Source organism: Trifolium pratense, linkage group LG6, assembly GCF_020283565.1.
Source record: "Trifolium pratense cultivar HEN17-A07 linkage group LG6, ARS_RC_1.1, whole genome shotgun sequence".
Taxonomy (NCBI): domain Eukaryota; kingdom Viridiplantae; phylum Streptophyta; class Magnoliopsida; order Fabales; family Fabaceae; genus Trifolium; species Trifolium pratense.
In genome coordinates, this window is record NC_060064.1 from 37,164,784 (window position 1) to 37,187,066 (window position 22,283).

At 36.7% G+C, this 22,283-nt stretch overlaps 1 protein-coding gene and 1 pseudogene across 1 annotated transcript; both read right to left on the reverse strand.

Moving 5' to 3' along the window:
* Nucleotides 1-3,628: 3,628 nt before the first annotated feature.
* LOC123888779 lies at nt 3,629-6,212 on the reverse strand (annotated as a pseudogene).
* Nucleotides 6,213-15,423: 9,211 nt separating this feature from the next.
* Nucleotides 15,424-17,635, reverse strand: LOC123892206. Its single transcript, XM_045942020.1, has 3 exons — nt 16,018-17,635; nt 15,869-15,939; nt 15,424-15,794 (listed from the first exon to the last, which is right to left on the reverse strand). Exons 1-3 carry the CDS (start codon nt 17,633-17,635, stop codon nt 15,687-15,689), a joined length of 1,797 nt encoding a protein of 598 aa, XP_045797976.1. The 3' UTR covers nt 15,424-15,686.
* Nucleotides 17,636-22,283: the final 4,648 nt, after the last annotated feature.

Genomic DNA, 22,283 nt, shown 5'->3' on the forward strand with positions numbered 1-22,283 from the left:
TCTGTCATAAGCTTTCTCAAGATCAATCTTAATTGACATGAACATTTTTTGGCCTTTCATTTTAGCCATCGAATGAACCATTTCTTGAGCCACAACGATATTGTGATGAATTGTGCGTCCCGGGATAAAGCTGGATTGGTAAGGAGAAATGATACCATCCAAAAGAGGCTTAATTCTATTGACAATCACCTTAGGGTATGTTTGGTTCGGGGTTTTTGGAGGGGAGGGGAGGTGAGGGAATATTTTAAATGTTTTGTGTTTGGTTCAAATTTTATGAGGGGAGAGGAGGGGAGGGGAGGTGAGCAAAATCCCTCCAATGACCAATTTTTGCTTCCCCCCAAATTGGGGGGATTTGGAGGGGAGGGAAGGTGAGGAGAGATGAATTATTATAATTTTAATTACATTGACATAATTATCCTCATATTTATTTGAAAATATCAAAACTTTCCTTTTAAAATTTATATTAAATCATACTAAGTTATTTGTTTGTTGCCATTTTTTTTACGTTGCTAACATCCTGTGTTTATTTTTGACCTGTACTATTTTTTTTTGTTTTAATGTACTTTTTTTTACAAGATACTTGTTTTTATTTTTTACCTATCCTACAACACTTTTGGATGAATACTTTTTTTTTTTTTATATATAATAAAATGAACACTTTTTAATTCATTGCACTGTACATATATATATATATATATATATATATATATATATATATATATATATATATATATATATATATATATATATATATATATATATATATAAACTATCAACAAGTTTTTTTAGGAAAATTAACTATCAATAAATTGTTTTATACATATTTTCATATTCTACACATTATATTTTAGAAGTGCTCTAATATTTTTGAACATAAAAAATTTTGTTAGAATTTTGCATTTGATTATTTCTGGAGTTTTCGGTTATTGAATTTTCATATTTAATTGTTTATGTAGTGAATACTGAATAATTTTAAAATGTTGAGATTTTGTAAAGATGACAAGGATAAAAAAGTAAATTAATTTTAGAATCCCTCCCCTCCCCTTGTGAACCAAACACATATTTAGTAAAAATTTGTCACCTCCCCTCCCCTCCCCCTCTTTTGAACCAAACATAAATATTATCCTCCCCTCACTTCCCCTCCCCTCCATTAAAATTCCTCCCCTTCCCTCCCCTCCCCTCCTTCTATTTCGAACCAAACAGACCCTTAGTGATGATTTTATAAGTCACATTACAAAGGGCAATTGGACGAAATTGATAAACATACTCCGGCTTGTCTATTTTAGGAATCATCACAAGTATCTTTTAATACAAGATTTCGTCAAAATAAGATTACTTCTATAATAGTATTACTTCAAGATTTCGGCGCATTCAAGAGCTTATCAACATGGATTGGCAAACTCAGTTTCAACACACATGGCGAGAAGGCAATAGAAGCGCAGATTGGCTAGCTAATCATAGTCTTATGCAAGATTCTTTTGATTTTATAACTCTGGAGACTCCTCCTATAGATCTTCAAAGTTCCCTCTTTGTTGATATCTCCGGGGTTTCCATGCCTAGGACTGTGCGTGTAATTTCTTAGTTTTCTTTTCTTTTGGGCTTTGCCCCCTTCATGTACCAAAAAAAAAAGTATGCTATGTAAAGATGTTGTGATAATCCATAAGCTAGCTAGCTAGCGCAACTATTGCCCGGTTAATCATGTCATTCATACCTAATAATTATTGGGTGGGATTTTGATTAAATATGGAAACACGGATCCAACTTCTTTAAAATAGGTGATTCATTTACCAATTCTTAGTTGGTTTAGTGTTTTTTTTTTTTTTTTTTTTTTTTTTTTTTTTTATATTTGACACTAAACTTGGTAGGAAAAATTATGCTTCGATCTTTCAACTGCGATCAACAGAAGGTTGAAACCACTTGATGTCAGAACTGATCCCCAAACCAGATTAAACTGGTGGTGAAAACCAAAAAAAATAAAATGGGTACGTGATACAACTATACAAAACCAACACCCGATTCCTAGTCTTCGAAATTTGAATATGACGTTTTCTCTTCCCACCCCCCATGAATCTTTTATCCCCCTTGAATTTCCAATTTTGCCCTTGAAAAAACTTCGGTTCGTAGAAACCGAAGTTTTTTTTTGCCTTGAAAACAAATTTCGGTTTCTAAAAACCGAAATTTACTCTGAATTTGCACTAGAAAAAATTCGGTTTCTGCAAACCGAATTGTTCTGCAAGGGCAAAATTGGAATATTGGGGGTATAAAAGATTCATGGGAGGGGGGAAGAGAAAACATCTTTGAATATGCCTAGTACGTAAGTACTGTTTGGACATTACAAATTCTAGCATTGCATGTCTTATCCATGTTTTATTCTTAAGTATTACACATTAGTAACCATAACAGCACATGAATATTAGTACATATAGGATTCATGCAAGCATAAGAAACTTGCTTATTAAGAAAGTAAACAAAGTTAAGAAAGACATTACCGACCAAGTTCATAATAGAAGTCATCAATTCCCAACAGCTCTGCCAAGAAACCCTTAACTGAGGCCAGGGGATATACTCCATCTTTAGAACATATCTTATAAAAGTGAGATTTGAATGCATGGTTCTCACATATGATATTTTGAACCAGTGATATTAACCATTAGCATGATTAAATTCAACCATTAACTGCAAAAAATACTATACTAGATGCCTAATGCCATACATCACAACTAAAAAAATACCAAATTCATTACATTTTCATGCAATGATTGCAATCCCTGTTAACTACCAGAAACAGCAATATTCATAACTTTGGAATTAATTTAAAACTGATGCCTAATGCCATATAAATTCGAGTGGATCCCAGAACAGAAGTACCAAATCAATCTCCAAATCAACAAACTATCACTAATTCTCACACAAAACTGATTTATGTAACAGCTGCTTCTTTCAACTTTGTACTTTTGTCATGAACCAAAGAGCCTAACTTAGCATGTCATGTTTCATAATTTCATTATGTTATGTCAATATTAAACTTAATAGCACCTTCTGCATTCATTTCATACTCGTTAAAGGAACTGATTGTAGATTCAATAAAAACCTTTTCTACTTTACTTTGTTTTCCTTATAATAATCTGTACTTGCTATGAAATAAATATTTTGTTTCATTTAACAGATTTTATTCCTAAATCAGACATTAATGCAACTGTGAAGTAAAAACCAACCTAAATCAATGGCCATAAAATACTGTATTTAGTTGTCCTTTTGTAGTATCGTATTTGTCAGTGTCCGTTGGACGTCAGAGAGCAATTAATTTGGTTTGTATTTATCTAAAGGAAGAACATAGAGGTCGAAGAGAGTAATGTGGTTTTAAACCAACGTTTTCTGTTCAAAAGAACCCAGACTAAGTAATATTCAATTGAACTGTTTTTGTTTACTTCAAAATAATTATGGTCAACATACTAATTGGCCCTTTAAAGTGGTAATTGGCATTCTATTAGTGGTTGTGGAGACAATGCGATAAATAATTTGTTATCCACAACCAAAATATTCTGCAGCTGAAGACATGCAAAAATTGTATCAAAAACAAAATAGGCAACCAAGGAAAATGCATTATGCATCTATTATTATATACCAGAGTTTTCTTAACCCATATCAATTACAAACTTTTTAACACTGGCCAAATATGCATTAACATCAGAAACATTTCTTAGAGCCCTTAGTGTGCTACCTGCCATAGATATCTGTCATACTGACATTATTGATGGAACTATCACTTTGAAATTCTTCAGGCCCATTTGGATTCAACATATTCTTCATCAGGATAAATGCAGGCTTACTAGGAGATGGAAGTAATGCAGTTTCACTGTTAATCGTAGAAATTACTGCAGCCATAGTAGGCCTGTCTACAGCTACTTCTTGAACGCACAAAAGGCCTATATGTACGTACCTTAAAATGTAATTATGATGACTAGGATCATATATTCCTTCATCTATGAGACATAAAATATTATCTTCCCCCCATTTTATCCACACCTAAATGAGATAAAAGAAAAGAAATAATCAGAAATTGGAATATTGTCAACAAAATTAAAACAAATATAAATAGGCCATAATTGAGACAAATTATTCACAGAGGCTTACAGATCCTAAGAGGCTCAGAGCATGCTCATTGTCATAAAAACTTGAGTTCCTTCTCCCGGTAACAATCTCTAGTATCAAAACACCAAAGCTAAAAACATCTGATTTCTCTGAAAATAATCCTTGCATTGCATATTCAGGAGACATATAGCCACTGCATTAAGAAAATAATTATTCTCCAATGATTACTACTAGAATATTGGATAACGAAGGAACACAAAACTTACTAAGTTCCAACAATCCTGTTAGTATTGGCCTGATCTTCTCCCCCTCCAAAGATTCTAGCCATACCAAAGTCTGATATTTTTGGATTCAGCTCCTCATCTAACAAGATATTACTTGCCTTCAAATCTCTGTGAATAATTCTTAGTCTAGAATCTCTGTGAAGATATAGCAATCCTCGAGCTATTCCTTCTATTATGTTATACCGTGTCCTCCAATCTAGGAGTTTATTTTTTGACGGATCTAAAAAATAAGGGTATCAATATATTATTTTAACATAATACCAAAATATAAAGTGAAGTTGTCAAATTCATTCGCTTCCAAAAAAAATCACTTGCAGAGTGAAATAATTGTTTATTCTTAAAAATATTGTATACAAGCTAAAGTAAAAGGAAGGGGGTTTCAAGAACTAACCAAAGATGAATGCATCCAAACTTTTGTTTGGCATGTACTCATACATCAACATCTTTTCATCACCTTCAATACAGCAACCAAGAAGTCTTACATTACAAGATTGCGGTGTTGAAGCTTACAAATCACCACAACATCATTCATGAATTCCTCCAGCCCTTGTCCAGATGCTCTAGATAGTCTTTTAACAGCTATTTCCCGACCATCTTGTAGTTTCCCCTAAAAGAAATTATATGTTACAACTACTATAGATGATGGTTTTAAAATAGTATAGCTTTTATTGCATTTAAAGTACCTTGTATACAGGACCAAAACCACCCTGTCCAAGTTTGTTGGATAAGTGGAAGTTGTTTGTGGCAGTTGCGAGCTTTTCAAAATCAAATATTAATAGCTCTTGTAGTTTAACTTGGGACATTTCTCCAAATACATTGTCACTAGCATATCCTTCTGGTGATCCACCTTTTTTAAAACGTTGGAAAGCTTTGTTGTTCTTTTTCCTTGCTGATTTAGTAAAAAGCCACAGTTTAGCTGCAGTAAAAACAAATAATTTGAGCTTAGTTACTCGTCAATAGAAAGTAAATTTTATGACTCAAGTTGAATATACGAGAATAGTATGTTACCTGGGTGGTTTGATGTCCTTCTCCAGATTATATATGCAAAAATGACAACTATGAGAGTTCCAATAATCACTGTGCTTACAATGATGATTGTCTTGTTTCTCCCTCGATCTGTGCATATGTAAAATTTAAATTTTAAATATAAGAAATAAGAAATTCAATACAACCCTAACACCTAAAAGATAGAATCAAGCTAATGACCTATGTTTCAAAGGGTTAAACAAACAACACCAAGAGCATACCAAGTTCTGCATATGCTACGCGAACATATAGATCAAGTCCTCCACTTTCGAGTTGTTGTATGTCAAGTAGATTCCGAGTCAAGTCATACAGCCAATCACAACATCATGAGAATATGCAAGGCAAGAGCAATTCTCCAAACATAGGCTTCTGCATATATCTGGTGTAACAGCTAAACCTTCAGCAAAATCTGGAACTTTAACCATCTGAAGTTTCAAATACCCATCTTCCTTTGTACTTTTGGTTTTATTGTTGACCATTTCACACTGCAAAGGTGTCCTCCTAACACACCCGCCAGTCCAGTTATGTATATTCCATTCTGAATATTTCGGGGTTCAAATCCTCTCAAACAGCTACATATTGGTGAGCTCAATCAATTACAGCTTGCAAATGCCCCACATATACCATAAACATCACACTCTGATTCTCGGCTTGTCCATGTAACTAGCATTTCTTTCTTTTCATCATCCCACCATGTTTCTTCTAATTTTCCTTGCAAATTCAGGTGATAGATAAAAAATTCCTCATCATTTTGTATTGTATAATATATGTTAGTATTCCCTTCTCCATCATCACCCCCTCAAAAACCAAAAAAATATGCACAGTAGCTGAAATCCATTTGGGAGATGAACAGTATATCGTCAATAGTTACACTATGATAGATTAACGGCCACAGTTCGTTATTTATTAAGAATTGATATATACTTCTTAAAGTCAGTCACAAGGAAGGGTTCTGAAGATTGCTACCATTTGAAATATAATGTTTTTATTTATTTATTTATTTATTTATTTAATTATGTCAGATTCACAGTAAAAGATTGGAGAAACATTTCACCGTTTATTAATATTTGAGAACTCAATTCTTTAATAGGAAAAGCTATAAACAGATATTATGATTAAGGTTAGATTGCTTAAGAAGGCCAATATCAGAAGGCATGAACAAGATGAGTTGTTTGTCAACCGTTCCCCTGAAGTCATGGCCTTCAAATTAGTCAATCCAAACAGGCCCTATCCATAATAGCTTATAAAAACAGCTTATATAGAAACAGTTTTGCTTTATTTATGGAAATAACATATACGTCACAAGCATTCATATAATAAGCCCTTATGCAATAAAGAACTTAATTAAACTATTTATCCAAACATAAACTTAGTACCAATATGATGAACTTCATCTCTATAATCTGAAGCATTTTGTGCTCTATGGTGCTATTTCAAGCTGTAACAAAAATCAAAATGATGAATCTTCCATTCTGGAATTTCCTTCTTTCTCATCTATATTTGCAGTGGAAGAAGAAGGAAGTTTCGAGGAGTGGTTATGGTGCATAAGCTTTTTCCTTATGCACCATGCATAAATAATGAAAATTGCTTAACACACCTCCTAAATTGCTTAGTGCCCCCCATATACTTAGCGCACCCCAGATTTTCTCGCGCGCCCCCAATTTTTTCTCACACCCCCCAAATTTTCTCACGCGCCCCCCAAAACTATTTTTGTTGTGGAATGGTTTCACATTAGAGTACTTATGATGCCAACACCATTTTTACTTTAGAGGGTTGTAATCCAAAACCATTCTGCTTGTGGAATGGTTTTGTGTGTTATTTATGTTGGGGGTGGGGGGCGCGCTTAGCAATTGGGGGGGGCGCAAAGCAATTTGGGGGGGCGTGCTAAGCAATTGGGGGAGTGCTAAGTAAATTGGGAGGCGATAAGCAATCTGGGAGGTGCGCTAAGCAATATGGGGGTGCCTTAAGCAAAGTAGGGGGCGCGCTAAGCAATCTGGGATATTTATGAATGGTGTGCATAAACAAGGCTTTATGCACCATAACTTATGCCGAGTTTCGGGTACATCATTTTTTCTTTTTCATACAATATCATTATTTACCAGTTTAAATGGTACACTCCTCCGAAACAATTTGGAGAAAAAATTTTGATAAACATAAACAATCATTAAATTTTTATTCTTGATTTTAAAAAAAATAATTAAATTTATTTTTACAATTTCATTTCTATCCTTATTAAATTGTATCCATTTTTATCCATTCCTATGCATTAATTAGAGTGATATATTCCCTATATTACAATAGACAAGGATAAATTAATACACTAATATTAGTTTTGGAATAGATTGTAGAATTTTAGAATTTTTAATAAGAAAGATAAGGTTTTCTTGGTCTGTGTGTTTTTTTTTTCTTCAAATTGTTTCTTATAAAAAGGACCGGATGGAGTATAAGGTAACCAAAAAATAAATAAAAATAAACAGATATCCTGACCAAAAATAAAATAAACATATATAATTTTCCACAAAAATAAAATCATAGTTAAGAAAAAAAATTCAATTGAATTTATATGTCACTGTTGGATATAAATTTGGTATTTATCAATTAAATATAATTGGTGGGTCCAATATTTATTTGGAGGTGATATTGTCAAAATGAAACTTTCAAAAGTGGCGTCGAAAGCCAGCTAGGTCGAAGCCAAAAAACGCTTCGAAAGATATGGATAATGCGCCCAATTTTGGTTCTGCCAGGAAGCTATCGAAAGCGCGAAATCGAACCGATGGAGAGTTGGGCCAAGCCCAAAGAAGGAACAACGAACGGCCCAAAAGGCCTTGGCGCGCGCTGAAGGAATGAAAGATGAAAGTGGAAAACGTGGTCGACGTGGCAAATGGAGGAGCGTCCAGATGATCGAAGAACAGTTACCACTTTGTAGTAGTATTTATAGTAGTTTTTCATTCAGAACAAGGGTCACAAAATTTATACAAACTTTCTCTCTAAAAATTCTAAGTACTCAGCGATCGAACGAACGGAATTCGAAGGAGAAATGTATGTTTTGTGAACCATCTTTATTTGTAATTGTTTTTCATTCAATGCAATGCAATTTGTTTTCCAGTAATTTTTTCTAAGTCTGAATCCAGATACTTGCTTGAGAAACTGCTACTTCGAGGCGATTCGAATTAGTTTCTCGTGTGTGCTTTAAAATATTTTAATTCCTAAGTGTTCGTTTCCTTATTCAAACGAACCTTCAAACAGTTTTCTTGAAACGAATAAACACAAAATTGTCCTGAGATTTACTAGTTGATCTCGCGAGTTTAAATACTTAAACTAGCGGTTGTTTACCAAATTCCAACGTAAACAAATTGGCACGCCCAGTGGGACGGGTTTTGTGTTTGTTAAAGTTGTGTTTATTTTTATATTGTGGAATAAAAACTTGTTACTTGCATATAACTCATGATAAGTTAGGTTATGGTTAAAACTACTCAGAGATCTAATCCTAGTAAAACTCCAAGTTCTAGTGCGATGAGTAGCGAAGCAAGTTCGAGTGGTGGAGTCGATCCACCTCCACAAAGTTTGGTAACATCTGAGTTAGTGAATGTTCCAATATTCTCCAGTCCAACCATTTCGACTGTGCATGATGTTATTCCAACTTTGCCAATTCCAACTATGGCAATTCCGTCCGTAACTGCTGGTTTTGGACGTTCGAAACCACCATCAGGTCAGGGTTTTATGTATGGGCCTCCCCCTACACTTGGTTTAGGGATGCCAAGTTTCGAATCTGATAGGTATACTTCGTCAAGGGTAACTCCTACACCCTTAACGACTGCATCTGTGTTGTCTTTGAGACAACAAATGGATGAGAGCAACCATGAAATGGTTAATCTCTTAACACAACAAATGGGTACTGTGTTTAATCCATTAATTCAGAATACCAACGAGAGTTATCAAATGTTGGCATTTCAAATGAGTCGAATTGCAGATTTTTTTGGGACACCCCCACCACCTCCTAGAGTAAATCCCATTACTCCACAAGTAATACTACCTGCAATGTCTTCGACTCCAGTGCAGCAAAGGCCAACCTATGTGGCTACTGAAACAGTTCCTAACCCAACACCTACACCAGTTGTACAAGAGGAAACCTATTATCCTCACGAGGTTAATCAAATGCCTCAATTAGTAAATCAAAACCCTCCTGTTATGAACCCAAATCCACAAGTGGTACATCAGAACCCTCCAGTGGTAATGGTTAGGAGGAACCAGGATCGTGACGAGGTAGTGCGAGAGGTGCAAAACAATAATTTGCTTGGCCAACACAATTTGGCTAACATGGTCGAAACGATTTTGGCCCAAAACGGCCTAAACACGGGTTGTCGAAGGCCAAACTTTGTCTCTGCCTTCACTGAATATGTGCTGCAAACCGAGTTACCAAGAGGTTGGAAAGTCCCAAAATATACTAAGTTTGCCGGGGACACTAATGAGTCAACCGTAGAACATATTGCCAGGTATCTAGCTGAGTCTGGGAATTTGGCGAATAATGAAAATTTGCGAATGAAGTATTTTCCTAATTCGCTTACCAAGAATGCATTTACTTGGTTTACAACTTTGCCTCCCAATTCGATCAATAGTTGGGCCCAATTGGAAAGGATTTTCCACGAGCAATTTTATATGGGCCAAACCAAGATAAGTCTGAAAGAGTTAGCCAGTGTAAAAAGGAAAAACCAAGAGTCAATTGATGACTATTTAAATAGGTTTCGTTTGCTGAAATCCAGGTGCTTTACTCAAGTGCCTGAACACGAGCTAGTGGAAATGGCTGCTGGTGGGTTAGATTATTCAATTCGAAAGAAATTGGATACCCAATACCTTCGAGACATGTCACAGTTGGCTGACAGAGTGAGACAAATCGAAAGGTTAAAAGCTGAAAAAGTTAGAAATTCTAAGTTTCAGAAAAAGAAAGAAATAGGTTTTGTTGATTCCTATGATAATGAAATTGATTATGAAATGAGTGATGAATACTTAGATTTCGATGATAGTGATATTAATGTGGCTGAATTAAAGCCTGGGCCTCCTTACACTTGCAAATTGTTGAGGCCGTCGAATGGAAAAAATCCTATCGAACCAAAAAATGATAAGTTTGTTACGAAGACTTATACTTTCGACATCACTAAATGTGATGAGATTTTTGATTTATTGGTGACTGACGGCCAAATTATCGTGCCAAAAGATATGAAAATACCACCAATAGAACAAAGAAAGAAAAGAGGTTATTGTAAGTTTCATAATTATTTGGGACATAAAACTTATCAATGTGTTGTTTTCAGGGATTTGGTGCAAAAAGCGCTGAATGAAGGAAGGCTGAAGTATGCTGATAAGGCAAAGCCTCCAATGAAGGTGGATTCAGATCCCTTGCCACCTGCAGACGCTACCTATGTCGAAGTCTATGACTGCAACATGGTTGAAGTGATAGACGCTGCTGCTCCAATCAAGGCTGTGCCTGAAGAGGAGTATGAAAAGAGGGTACGTGAGGTATACCCCAATGCTGAGGAAGAATTGGTGGACTTCCTAAATAGGTGCAAGCTGAAGAATGCTGAAGTGATGCTTTGCCCTAGATGCAGTGCTGTGTGTGACAAAGAGGCTACTGCAGGCCTTCAAAGTGTTGTACCTTATGCTGAAAACAAGAGAAAATGGCCAAAATCTAGGCCAAATCAAAAAGCTTGGCCTTACAAAGGGGCCAACTGGGGAAAGCCTATTACCAAAGGCCTTTCGATCCATCAGAGGCTAGGCCCCCAAAACACTTTCAAACCATCTGGGAGAGCACCTGTTAACCAATGGGTGAGTGGACAGTACGTCACTTTTAATCGAAGGATGATGGAAAATGGAAGCTCTAGCAATGTTAATGTGAACATTGTATCTGAACCCAAGGGTTCAAAAGTGGTAGCTGGGAAGGAAACAGTGAATGCTGCCACTGAAGTCAACAAATACTCTTATAGGAATAACTATAAGGGAAAGAATCCTATGACCCGCACTCAGTGGCGAAGGTTCCAGAGGAAACAAAAGTTGACAGCAAAAGAGGCTGAGGCTGGGGGCAAGGCTGTAGCAACCCAGAAGGCTGAAAAGGTTGAAATGGCCAAGAGGCCAGTAAAGGAGAGGCTCTCCATAATATTGGAAGAGCCCATAGCTGAAAATGCCCAAGGAGGGGCAGAAGATGAGGATGACATGGAGGATGATGATCTCCTGGATGAGGGGTCTGATTTTGATGTCATGGTCAATGTGGTGTCCATTCTGCCACTGGAATATGATGTGCCTACCGAAGTCAATGAGCTGGAAGAGGACTTCGAAGCCCTTAATTTGGCTGATCATAAGCCAATGTGTTATTATGTTATGCAAAATGGTTGTGTCGAAGAGCAAAAAGCTGTCTTCGAGAAGCCAGATCTGGGAATGCAGAACCACTTGAAGGCTTTGTTCATTAGGGCAAAAGTCAATAATGTGGGAATCAATAAAGTCTTAGTGGATGGAGGAGCTGTGGTGAACATCATGCCTCACTTCATGTTGAAGAAATTAGGTCTCTATGACACAGACCTTCATTCCCACAATGTGGTGTTGGCCAACTATGAAGGAAAAACTGGTCATTCCCTGGGGGCAGTGCAGTTGGAAGTTTGTGTTGGTAGTACAGTTCGAAAGACCTTGTTTATGGTCATAGCTGCCAAACCTAATTACAATTTGTTATTAGGTAGAGAATGGATACATGGTGTTGGAGCTGTTCCCTCAACCATGCACCAAAGATTAATCATCTGGAGAGAAGATGGTTTAGTCGAGAACGTAGAAGCAGATCAGAGTGCATATGTTTCAGAGACAGGCACTGTGACTTTACAGAATTTCGACAAAAACCTGGCCTCGATTGCTCCTTGTGGTGAGCAAGATGCTGCCTTCGATCCAAATGAAGTGGTATCGAAAAATGTATACCACTCAGTTAAGTTACATCCAACCCATGGTTTTTGTTGGGAGAGGGAAGACATAGAGAAACCCTTGTGTGAGGATGCATACCCACCAGCGTCTGGATGGGTCAACCATGATGAGTTTGATGATTGAGTCCCCAGCATGGGATCGAATTACGGCTTACGCAGCCGAGAATAGAATCAAAATGGCTCTTGAGGCCATTAATGTTCAAGAAAATATGGCTGTCGAAGCCAATGATGACTTAAGGAACGAACTGGCCTTGGAGGCTAGTGAAGTAAATGATGGGAAGAAGCAAAGGTTAGATTGCATCTATGATGATGAGCCTTTGGGTTTTGAGAAAGATCCACATAGTTCGATTCAGAGAATGCAAGCCCAAGACCCTTTGCAGGAGGTTGATATTGGAGATGGCTCTGTTAAAAGGCCAACTTACATTAGTGCCAATATAGACCCAACCTTAAGAGAAAAAATGGTCGAGTTGCTTAAGAAATACAGAGACTGCTTTGCATGGGACTATAACGAAATGCCTGGGTTAAGCAGAAATCTTGTGGAGCATAGGCTACCCCTTCGACCAGATAAGAAACCTGTAAAGCAGCTTCCAAGGAGGTTTGCACCGGAAATCATGACAAAGATCAAAGCAGAAATTGAAAGGTTGCTCAAATGCAAGTTCATTCGAACAACCAGGTTTATATTGATGATATTGTTGTGAAATCCGCTTCCCAGGATGAACATATCGAACATCTTAAAAAATCGTTCGAAAGAATGAGAAAATGTGGATTAAAAATGAATCCACTGAAATGTGCTTTTTGTGTACATGCAGGAGATTTCCTTGGCTTTGTTGTGCATAAGAAGGGCATAGAAATTAACCAAAATAAGACAAAGGCTATCATGGAGACAGAACCTCCAGGAACGAAGAAACAGCTTCAATCTTTGCTAGGAAAGGTCAATTTCTTGAGAAGGTTTATATCAAACCTAAGTGGTAAAGCTCAACCTTTTTCTCCACTGCTGAGGCTCAAGAAAGGTGATGTATTTGAATGGGGAATGGAACAACAAAAGGCATTTGATGATATTAAGGCATACTTGTCGAAGCCTCCAACTTTAATGCCTCCTATTCGAAACAAAGCAATGAAGTTGTACATCGCAGCATCAGATTCGACTATTGGAAGCATGCTCGCACAAGAGGATGAAAATGGCGTAGAAAAGGCTATTTACTATCTAAGTAGAATCTTGAATGATGCTGAGACTAGATATAGTCCAATTGAAAAGCTTTGTCTATGTTTATATTTCTCTTGTACCAAACTTAAGCAATATATCAAACCAGTTCATGTTTATGTTTATTCTCATTTTGACATCATTAAGCATATGTTGTTAAAACCAATTTTGCATAGTCGAATTGGGAAATGGGCTTTAGCTTTAACTGAATATTCATTGACTTACCAACCCCTGAGGGCTGTAAAGGGTCAAGTAGTGGCTGATTTTCTTGTTGACCACTCGGTGACTGAGACCTCAATAACATATGTAGAACATGAACCTTGGATGTTGTACTTCGATGGCTCGAAGCACAAACATGGTACAGGAGTTGGAATCTTAATCATTTCTCCTTTAAAGATTCCAACAAAATTTAAGTACAAAATTAATGGAACATGCTCCAATAATGAAGCCGAGTACGAGGCTTTAATTGTAGGTCTAAAGATTATTTTGGACTTGGGGGCAAAACATGTTAAAATCAGAGGAGATTCTGAGTTAGTAATAAAGCAATTGACAAAGGAATACAAATGCATTCAAGAACATTTGATGAAATACTTTGTCATTGCCTTCTCGTTACTAAAACGATTTGATTCGTGTGACATTCAACACGTGCCTCGGATCGAAAACCAAGAAGCAAATGACTTAGCCCAAATTGCTTCTGGTTATAAGGTAACGGGGAAAAAATTAGATGAGATAGTTGAAATTAAAGAAAAACTAATCTCATGTGAGGTAATACCCCATCAGCTGGGGGCAAATGAACCAAAGGTCGAAAGGGCTGATGCACACTTTGATGAAGCAATGACTGAAGTCTTCGTGATTGACAATTTGGCTGACACGGATTGGAGACAACCCATTGTTAAATACATAGAAAATCCAACAGGTACAGCCGATAGGAAGGTTAAGTATAGAGCCTTGAATTACACAATCATGGGAAATGAACTATTTAAGAAGACTCCTGAAGGGGTTTTGTTGAAATGCCTAAATGAAAACGAAGCGTATGTAGCAATGTCAAACGCCCATAGTGGAGCCTGCGGTGCCCATCAAGCAGGCCATAAAATGAAATGGCTTTTGTTTCGACAAGGCTTGTATTGGCCTTCCATGCTTAAGGACTGCATAGAATATGCGAAAGGTTGTCAAGAGTGTCAAAAACACGCAGGGATACAACGCGTTCCTGCCAGTGAGTTGCATTCGATTATCAAACCTTGGCCTTTCAGAGGGTGGGCTTTAGATTTAATTGGTGAGATAAGGCCCGCGTCATCCAAGAACCAACGTTATATACTAGTTGGGATTGATTATTTTACCAAATGGATAGAGGCTGTTGCCCTGACAAATGTGGATCAGGAGACAGTGATCAATTTTATCCAAGACCATATTATTTATAGGTTTGGGCTTCCTGAGACGATCACTACAGACCAAGGAACGGTGAGGCGAGCCAGGAGCCTTGGGCGGTGGTGAGGTTTCAGCAAGAATGGCCGTTCCGACAGGCTGAGGAGATGGGATTTTTTCTGCAACATCTTCAGGATGTGCATCGCTTGGTCCTTCGACCACCCCCTCCGCCGCTTTGCTAGGAGTAGGCTCATCCTGAGAAATAACTTGAGCAGAGTTTTGCGGCTGAAACAAATAAAACCATGAAAGAATGAGTAACACAGCCAAAAGCTGGAGAAGTAACAAGAAATAAGAATGGCTTACTTGGGTTTGAGGGGTAGCAGAAGCTTCAGGTTGTGAAGTTGTTTCTTTTGCAGTAGCAGAAGCCTCGACAACAGTAGTTGCAGCAGGAGATTTTTTCTGTTTCTTTTTCTTCTTTTTCTTCCTCTCCGATTGTTCCAAAGGAGGATCTTCAGGTGATGCCAGAGTATCAGGTTGTGCCTCAATCTCAGAGGACTTGCGCTCAGGAGTACTTTCTTGGGTGGGTTGGCGTTCTTTCTTCTTCTTCTTCTTTTTCTTTTTCTCATCAGTAATGGGTTCAGCACTGGGAGAAAGATCTTGAGTAGTAACAACGGTAGTCTGTTCGGGGATGGTCGAGAGAACAGGAATATCCTGCAAGCCACAACTCCGTAAGTTCGCAGGTAAGGAAAAGAAGAGAAAAGTCTTTTGCTAGATAAGTACCTTATCTGGAGCACTCGAACAAGTGGCTGGAACAGGCTTTTGTTTTTTCGAAACAGAAGGAGTTTCAGTTGAATGAGGCCTCTTGCGTGAAGCAATCTAGGAAGGGCATATCAAAGTTAACATAGAAATCTTACAGAAGTGTGAGAAGCCACAAGAAGATAAAAGCCTACCTGTAGTTCAACCTTAGATGGTGGAGGAAGAGGCTTGCTAGAGTCGCTGGAACCTGCCTTCGACTTACTCCCTGCATCGAAGAGGTGCGCATAAGAGAAAAGCACGCAAGGTAAAAATGATGCAAGTAAAAGTAAAACTAAAAGAATACCTCTGGCGTTCAATTTCGACTTAATCTTGTTCAAAATAGATGAGTCGAACCCATTAGAGATAGCAGTGAGTAAGGCAGTCTTGTCAACCAGGCGTCCTTCATAGTGTCGAGACCACCAGGTAAAAAATTCCCTAGTGCAGGCATGTGAGGGAGCGAAGTCGAATGGGGTAAGCTCATAAGAAGGCTGATTGAAGTGGTTCAAGAATGAATAGAACTGTGGTTCTGTCATGCCATGCTTGCCTAAACAAACCTCCCTCTCTTCCAAGTATATGCTCTTAGGGAGTATTTGAGTTAAGCCAAATTGGCGAGACACCAGGTTTGGGAAGTAGCCAACTAACCCAAAATCTCCAGAGGTCAAGCCAATTCGACAAGACAAGACTGTAGGCATCAAGTAAGCATTCCAAATGCTGTTGGTTACCATCTCAAATTCTGGTGGAGAAGGAAATCTGTGAGTAAACCAAGGAGGACCAAGTGGCCTATCCACAAAGGGAGCAAAGCTAGGCTTGAACTTCTTCAGGCTGAGAAAAGTATTAAAATACTGTTGGAAAGCCACATCATAACCAAGGCCTCTTTCCCTAGGCACCATTCTCGCCAACCTCGTGCCTTCGACTCGACGTGTTCTTGATTCCTCATAGTATGGCTCAGGCAAGAAAAGGTCAAGCTCAGCATGAAAAGTGGCAGTTAGCCATAATTGCAGTAACCAGAAAGGGCCAGCACCTAAAAAGGTGGATCCATCACCTGTTCTTTTAAGATGTTCACAAGCATCCCTCATGGATTCATAAAGACATCCAAGAATAAGTCGAGCGAAGTTGAATTGCTGGCACTCATGTAATTGAATAGCCATAGGGATGAATTTCTTGGCTACTTGAAGAGATTGAGTGCAGAAGACATACTGCGATAGCCATAAGGTTAAGAAAGCGATGTGTTCTTCGTCACTTACTTCATCACTAGTCTTTCGATTCTCCACGATGTATTTAGAGTAAGACTTGTTTCGAAAGTCGAATTTGATGGTGTCGGAAGCTTTGCAAGGATCATAAGTGTCGCCAAGAGGCGATAAGCCAGTAATGGCAGCAACATCCAGCAGTGTAGGAGTCATCATGCCACATTCGAAGTGGAAAGTGTTGGTGGAAGACTCAAAGAAGTGTAAAGCAGCAATAATCATCTCTTGCTGATATTTAAGGCCTGTCCGAGAAAGTTGAATAAGGTCATAAATGCCACAAGCTTGCCAAATGTCAGCTTTGTCACGTTGTACCCTGTCTAACCAGCCAAGGTATTGATCATTCAAAGAAGGAGCTGATCGAAACACTCTGTTAGGCGCCTTGATATAGCTAAAATTATAGGGTTCACTAATGAAAACCCTAGGAACACAAGGCTTATAAACAGGAAAAATAGACAAAACCTTGGAATTCCGACTTTTATCACTTGGCTTGGGTCCCCCAAATGCATGCACGAGGTTATCAACAGAATAGGGAAAGATTAATTGATTTTCCCAAAACTTTTGTAAGTCTAAACGCAATGATGGTTCTGGAACCACATCCGTGTCGTAAGAGGAAAGAGTGGTGGCGGTCCACTTACCGGCGTAAGGAAGGAATTTTCTGACACCTGAATCTGACGCCATTGATGAAGGTATAAAGATGGCGTGAAAGAATGGTGATTAGGGTTAAATTTGGGAATCGCAGGTTGTTTGCAACGGTTGAGGAAAATCCGAGTGAAAAGAAAGTTGATGACTGGGTGATAAGCAGAAAGGTGAGAACAAGAAGTCTTTTGAAAGCAAGAATTCAAGAAAGAATCGCAGAAGATGAAGAAGAAGATGAACAGTTGACAGAGCGAAAATTGGAGAAAAACGCAATAAAGGAAGAATCTGGCTATTTATAGAGGCACACAGATTGAGGAAAATAGCAAATTTTTTCAACTTCCTATGTTGACAAGTGTCCAAACCCCTTGACAGGTAAAAAAAAAAAAAAAAAAAAAAAAGTTTTGGAGCCAATCCAAAGTTTTGAATGGCAGCCTAAACGATAGGAGAGATAAATGGAAAAGAAAGATATCCATTAATACTTTCAAAAACGCCACTTCCTCTTTCGATAGACACAGTCGAAAATGGCATTTTTGGGGGGCAATTTGTTGGATATAAATTTGGTATTTATCAATTAAATATAATTGGTGGGTCCAATATTTATTTGGAGGTGATATTGTCAAAATGAAACTTTCAAAAGTGGCGTCGAAAGCCAGCTAGGTCGAAGCCAAAAAACGCTTCGAAAGATATGGATAATGCGCCCAATTTTGGTTCTGCCAGGAAGCTATCGAAAGCGCGAAATCGAACCGATGGAGAGTTGGGCCAAGCCCAAAGAAGGAACAACGAACGGCCCAAAAGGCCTTGGCGCGCGCTGAAGGAATGAAAGATGAAAGTGGAAAACGTGGTCGACGTGGCAAATGGAGGAGCGTCCAGATGATCGAAGAACAGTTACCACTTTGTAGTAGTATTTATAGTAGTTTTTCATTCAGAACAAGGGTCACAAAATTTATACAAACTTTCTCTCTAAAAATTCTAAGTACTCAGCGATCGAACGAACGGAATTCGAAGGAGAAATGTATGTTTTGTGAACCATCTTTATTTGTAATTGTTTTTCATTCAATGCAATGCAATTTGTTTTCCAGTAATTTTTTCTAAGTCTGAATCCAGATACTTGCTTGAGAAACTGCTACTTCGAGGCGATTCGAATTAGTTTCTCGTGTGTGCTTTAAAATATTTTAATTCCTAAGTGTTCGTTTCCTTATTCAAACGAACCTTCAAACAGTTTTCTTGAAACGAATAAACACAAAATTGTCCTGAGATTTACTAGTTGATCTCGCGAGTTTAAATACTTAAACTAGCGGTTGTTTACCAAATTCCAACGTAAACAGTCACATTTGTAAAAGATGAAAAATATTTTGGAAAAATTAAAATATCTAGTTTTTTTTAATTTATATATTAATTTCTTGTTTATAGACATTTTATTAATATTTTTTGTGATATATTTTTAGATGAGAAAGATAAGAGAAACATACAAGTTAATTAGTGGGATTGTGTTTATCTTGTGTTTTTTGACATTAATGTGTTCTTAGATATGTGTATATGTCACTAACTTACAATATGAAGATCATATGATAATATAGTTAACAAGGTTTTACCTAATTGTGGTGAATATATTTGTGCAGAATTAACTCATTTTCATATTATAGAATTCAGAGTAAAATGAAGTGAATAGTTATAAATATTACTTTCATCATTGTGAAAATCATTTATCCAAAGTTTAACTTTTTGTCACAATTCAACTGATAAATATCAAAAGCTAATAGTAATATATAGATGAAGAAAGCAATTACTTAGGCAATAATATTGAAGTAATGAAGTCTCCATCATTTATCTAAATCATGTAGCCATCACACCGAGGACATATAACTCAGCAGCAAAGACAGTTTCGTTTTGCCTTCACCAGTTCACCCTCCTAGTTCCCAGGTGAAAGGGTCGGGCATCAAATAATTCAGATAATTCAGAGTATTGAGAAAAGAGAAATGAAGTTTGACCGATGATGATTCTAGTTCATGATTCGAACTCAAGTTTACGAATAGACCTTAAACGAAAATAATTTTACTGTTGTCACATTCTACCACCAAGTCCAATTGTTGGTGTTAAATGTCAAGCACATGTCAAATGCTATCTAACACAACACTCAATTTTACAAAACCATACTCTAAGATGACAATTGTCCCTACTTATAAAGTCATACATATTAGATGTCAAACCATTGACCTCCTTATCACGTAACTCTTTAACTCATCCACCTCAAATATCAAACCATTCTTATAACTACCACTTTGTTTAATTATTATATAACACACATGAATACATGTGCCGACAGTATACAAAGTTTTATACCGATAATTCATAAAAATCTATATCCATATATAATAAATTGAAATAAAACCACATAATTTGAAATAATAATTTTTATAAAAATCTATATCCATATATAAATAGGATACTAAAGTTTTGGTGTCGACTTTTTATAATACTAACAATACTCTTGATTTTTTTTAAATAGCAACAAAAATCTTTTATTAACAAACTCACCATAACATAAAACACGTCTTCTTTTTATTTTTAGCAGCAAAAATCTTTTATTAATAAATTCACCGTAACATAAAACTTTTTTTTTTACATAAGTTAGACACATGCAGGCGCGTTACGCGCCTGTCTGGCCCACTAGTAAATTATAGTAAAAATACAAATGAAGGTAAAAAAAAAAATAAAAAACTACTTGTCCAAATGTAAATTACTTTTTTATTTATTTTTTTAAATAAAAATTACTTTTTTATAAAACGGTCAGAAACAATTTTTTTAATTTTTTTTGGGTATAAGAAACAAATTACTAGTACTCGACATTATGTTTTTCTTGTGATTCATGATCAGGTTTATGGCTTTGTGTTAGGTTTCTTTGTTACCGTTTTCTTTGAATTCAATTTCATTCAAATTCATCATCGATTCATTCAACCCTATAGTAAGAAACCCACAATGTCTCATTGCCGCAATCTTTCGTTCGACCCAATTTCTTCTCTGTTTCCGAAACTGATTCGTTCTTCGTCCTGAATCTCGATTACTCGAACCCTAACAAATTTGTTCGAACTATTTCATATCCTTTTTATACGGTTTCGTGTTGCGAAATTGATTCGTTGTTTCATCGTGAATCTTGATTACTCAAACCCTAAAACATTTGTTCTAACGATTTCGTGTTTGTAAACCCTAAAAATCTTGATTCGATTTGAAAGAGAGATGTAGAAATGGAAAAAAATTATAAGCCGTTGCAGTTTGTCATCAGCCATTAAACGACGATGTTGCTAAGGTTATTATTTTATTGCTTTTTTACTTAAATCGATTATTGATTGATTGTGTGTTGTTGTTATATACTTATTACTATCCTTGATGTGGAATTTGTAGGAACTTGTTAAAGTCACCAGATGCTGGAAGACATTTATCTTCACTTGAGTTCCATTCTACCCCTTCACAATGTTAGTATGTTGCTATAACTTCACATGTAATTGATTTCTGTAATTTTTTTTGCTTGTAATGTTGTTTTTATTTTATTTGGGCCCTCTCTGGATAAGCGATTTAATTAAGAGATTATTCTATACACACTTATCATATTGGTGCTTCAATGTAAATGCTTTCATAACTTCAAATGTAAGTGAAGATGACACTTGGTGCTATAGATGCAAAATAATATGTATGTCCACCGAAGTCCCTAAATTGAATATATGTCCCTTGATTTCACTAACTTGAATATATGTCCCTAGATGTCCCTAAATTGATGCTTATGTTTAGTGCTTATGTTTAAACTATTCATATGGAATCAGGATGGTATATAGGGAAATTTTGATGGTCTAAATGCAATTTGAAATATGAATGTTTATTTGAAATGCAAGTCGAGACTTGATAACGATTTTCTTGTTACGATACATTGGAAAGATGGTTGTGTTCCATGGTGCCTTTGATGCTAAATTGAGTATATGTCCGTCGATGTCCCTAAATTGATGGCTTGAATGGAATTTCAATGCAGATGCTTATTCATAACTTCAAATGTAAGTGGATATGACATGTGGCACCATAGATGCAAAATAGTATATATGTCCATCGATGTCCCTATATCGAATACATGTCCCTAGATGTCCCTAAATTGAACATATGTCCCTCGATTTCACTAACTTGAATATGTCCCTAGATGTCCCTAAATTGATGGTCTGAAATTGATATGCACGTCCCTTGATGGTCTGAAATTGAACATTTTTAGTATATTGTGAAGAGGGCTGTGTGCCTTGGTGCCTTTGGTGCGAAATTGAGTATATGTCCCATTCTACCCCTTCACAATGTTAGTATGTTGCTATAACTTCACATGTAATTGATTTCTGTATTTCTTTTGCTTGTAATGTTATTTTTATTTTATTTGGGCCCTGTTTGGATAAGCGATTTAATTAAGAGATTATTCTATACACACTTATCATATTGGTCCTTATGTTTAAACTATTCATATGGAATCAGGATGGTATGCATGGAAATTTTGAAATGCAATTTGAAATATGAATGTTTATTCGAAATGCAAGTCGGATCTTGATAACGATTTTCTTGTTGCGATACATTGGCAAGATGGTTGTGTGCCTTGGTGCCTTTGATGCTAAATTGAGTATATGTCCCTTGATGTCCCTAAATTGGCTATATGTCCCTCAATGTCCCT